The 1,067-nt window shown below is 38.1% G+C and overlaps 1 protein-coding gene across 1 annotated transcript in view; it reads right to left on the bottom strand.

The window, feature by feature from the left end:
* Positions 1–1,067, bottom strand: part of LOC117179063 (nesprin-1-like) — a 296,643-nt gene that overhangs the window by 41,454 nt on the left and 254,122 nt on the right. Inside the window, exon 46 of the mRNA XM_033370700.1 lies at positions 568–870. Coding sequence (XP_033226591.1) covers positions 568–870 — 303 coding nt within the window. The remainder of the gene's footprint in view (positions 1–567; positions 871–1,067) is intronic.

Here is a 1,067-nt window from a genome sequence, read left to right on the forward strand (position 1 = left end):
GTCTTTTGTTTCAGGCTTCATTCACTCTACTGACACTCTTTTTATTAACTATTTGCCGCCATACTTTCCTGTCCTGGCATACTTCTCTAGCTTCTTTAATGTGCATGCATTTTTTCATGCAGACTCTCGTGTTTCTGTGATCTAGACCCAATAAAACAGACATATGGGGCTGATATTTGATAAGTTATGTCTTATACGTATTCTATCGCTAATTTTGAAAAGAAATGTTGAGTTTCAAATTGACTCAGATAATATTGAGGATTATAAATAAAATGTAGAAAAACTTCTTTTTTATTATGGGAAATACGTGCATGGAACATGCAGCACTTCTGAATATATATATTTTTTCAAAACATAAAGAATGGATATATTTTTGTTTCGATTCGAACAAATTTCCGGCCAGTATTCACAAACATTCGAAAAAGAAATTTCGGAACACTCTATTGCGCACTCGCCATCGGCTCGTTCTCGCTCGCCTACAAATCGTACTGAAAAAAATGAAACTCGCTGCAAAAGTTCAATTTCCTCACTTGGTTCGTAATATACTATTTTTGAAGGAGATCTTACCTTGACCTGCTTAATAGCTTCTTCTGGGGGCAGATTAGCAACGCTCCCCATTTGTGTGTCAACCCAAGTTTTCACAACGGAACTGGCGTCACGATATTGTTGCCAAAGTCTAACAGCGTGCTGATATTTATTGCAAAGGGCATCCAACTCGGCCCTGGTGTCTTCCCAAGCCTGGACAGCTTCATTTACTGCAGCTTCTACTCTCTCACTTACTTCTGCAGTGCAGGACTCTCGAAGTGGTTCAGCTGCTGCTTGAAGTTCACCAATGAGAACTTCTCGAGCTCCTAAATCGCCATTTAAACCCTGCAGAGAAACATTTTGATTATTTTGTTAATAATTATCAAGATTTGAAAAATAAAATATCAGTTTATAACAGGAACGCAAACTAGGGTGGTTAAAACCCTTAAACGGCCAAAACGCCACTACCGGTACACTGCTTTTCAACGGCCAATAACTAAGACTATTCGACACTAGAAAAAATTGAGACGCATATATTTTTA

This window comes from Belonocnema kinseyi, chromosome 8 (assembly GCF_010883055.1).
Source record: "Belonocnema kinseyi isolate 2016_QV_RU_SX_M_011 chromosome 8, B_treatae_v1, whole genome shotgun sequence".
NCBI classification, from domain to species: domain Eukaryota; kingdom Metazoa; phylum Arthropoda; class Insecta; order Hymenoptera; family Cynipidae; genus Belonocnema; species Belonocnema kinseyi.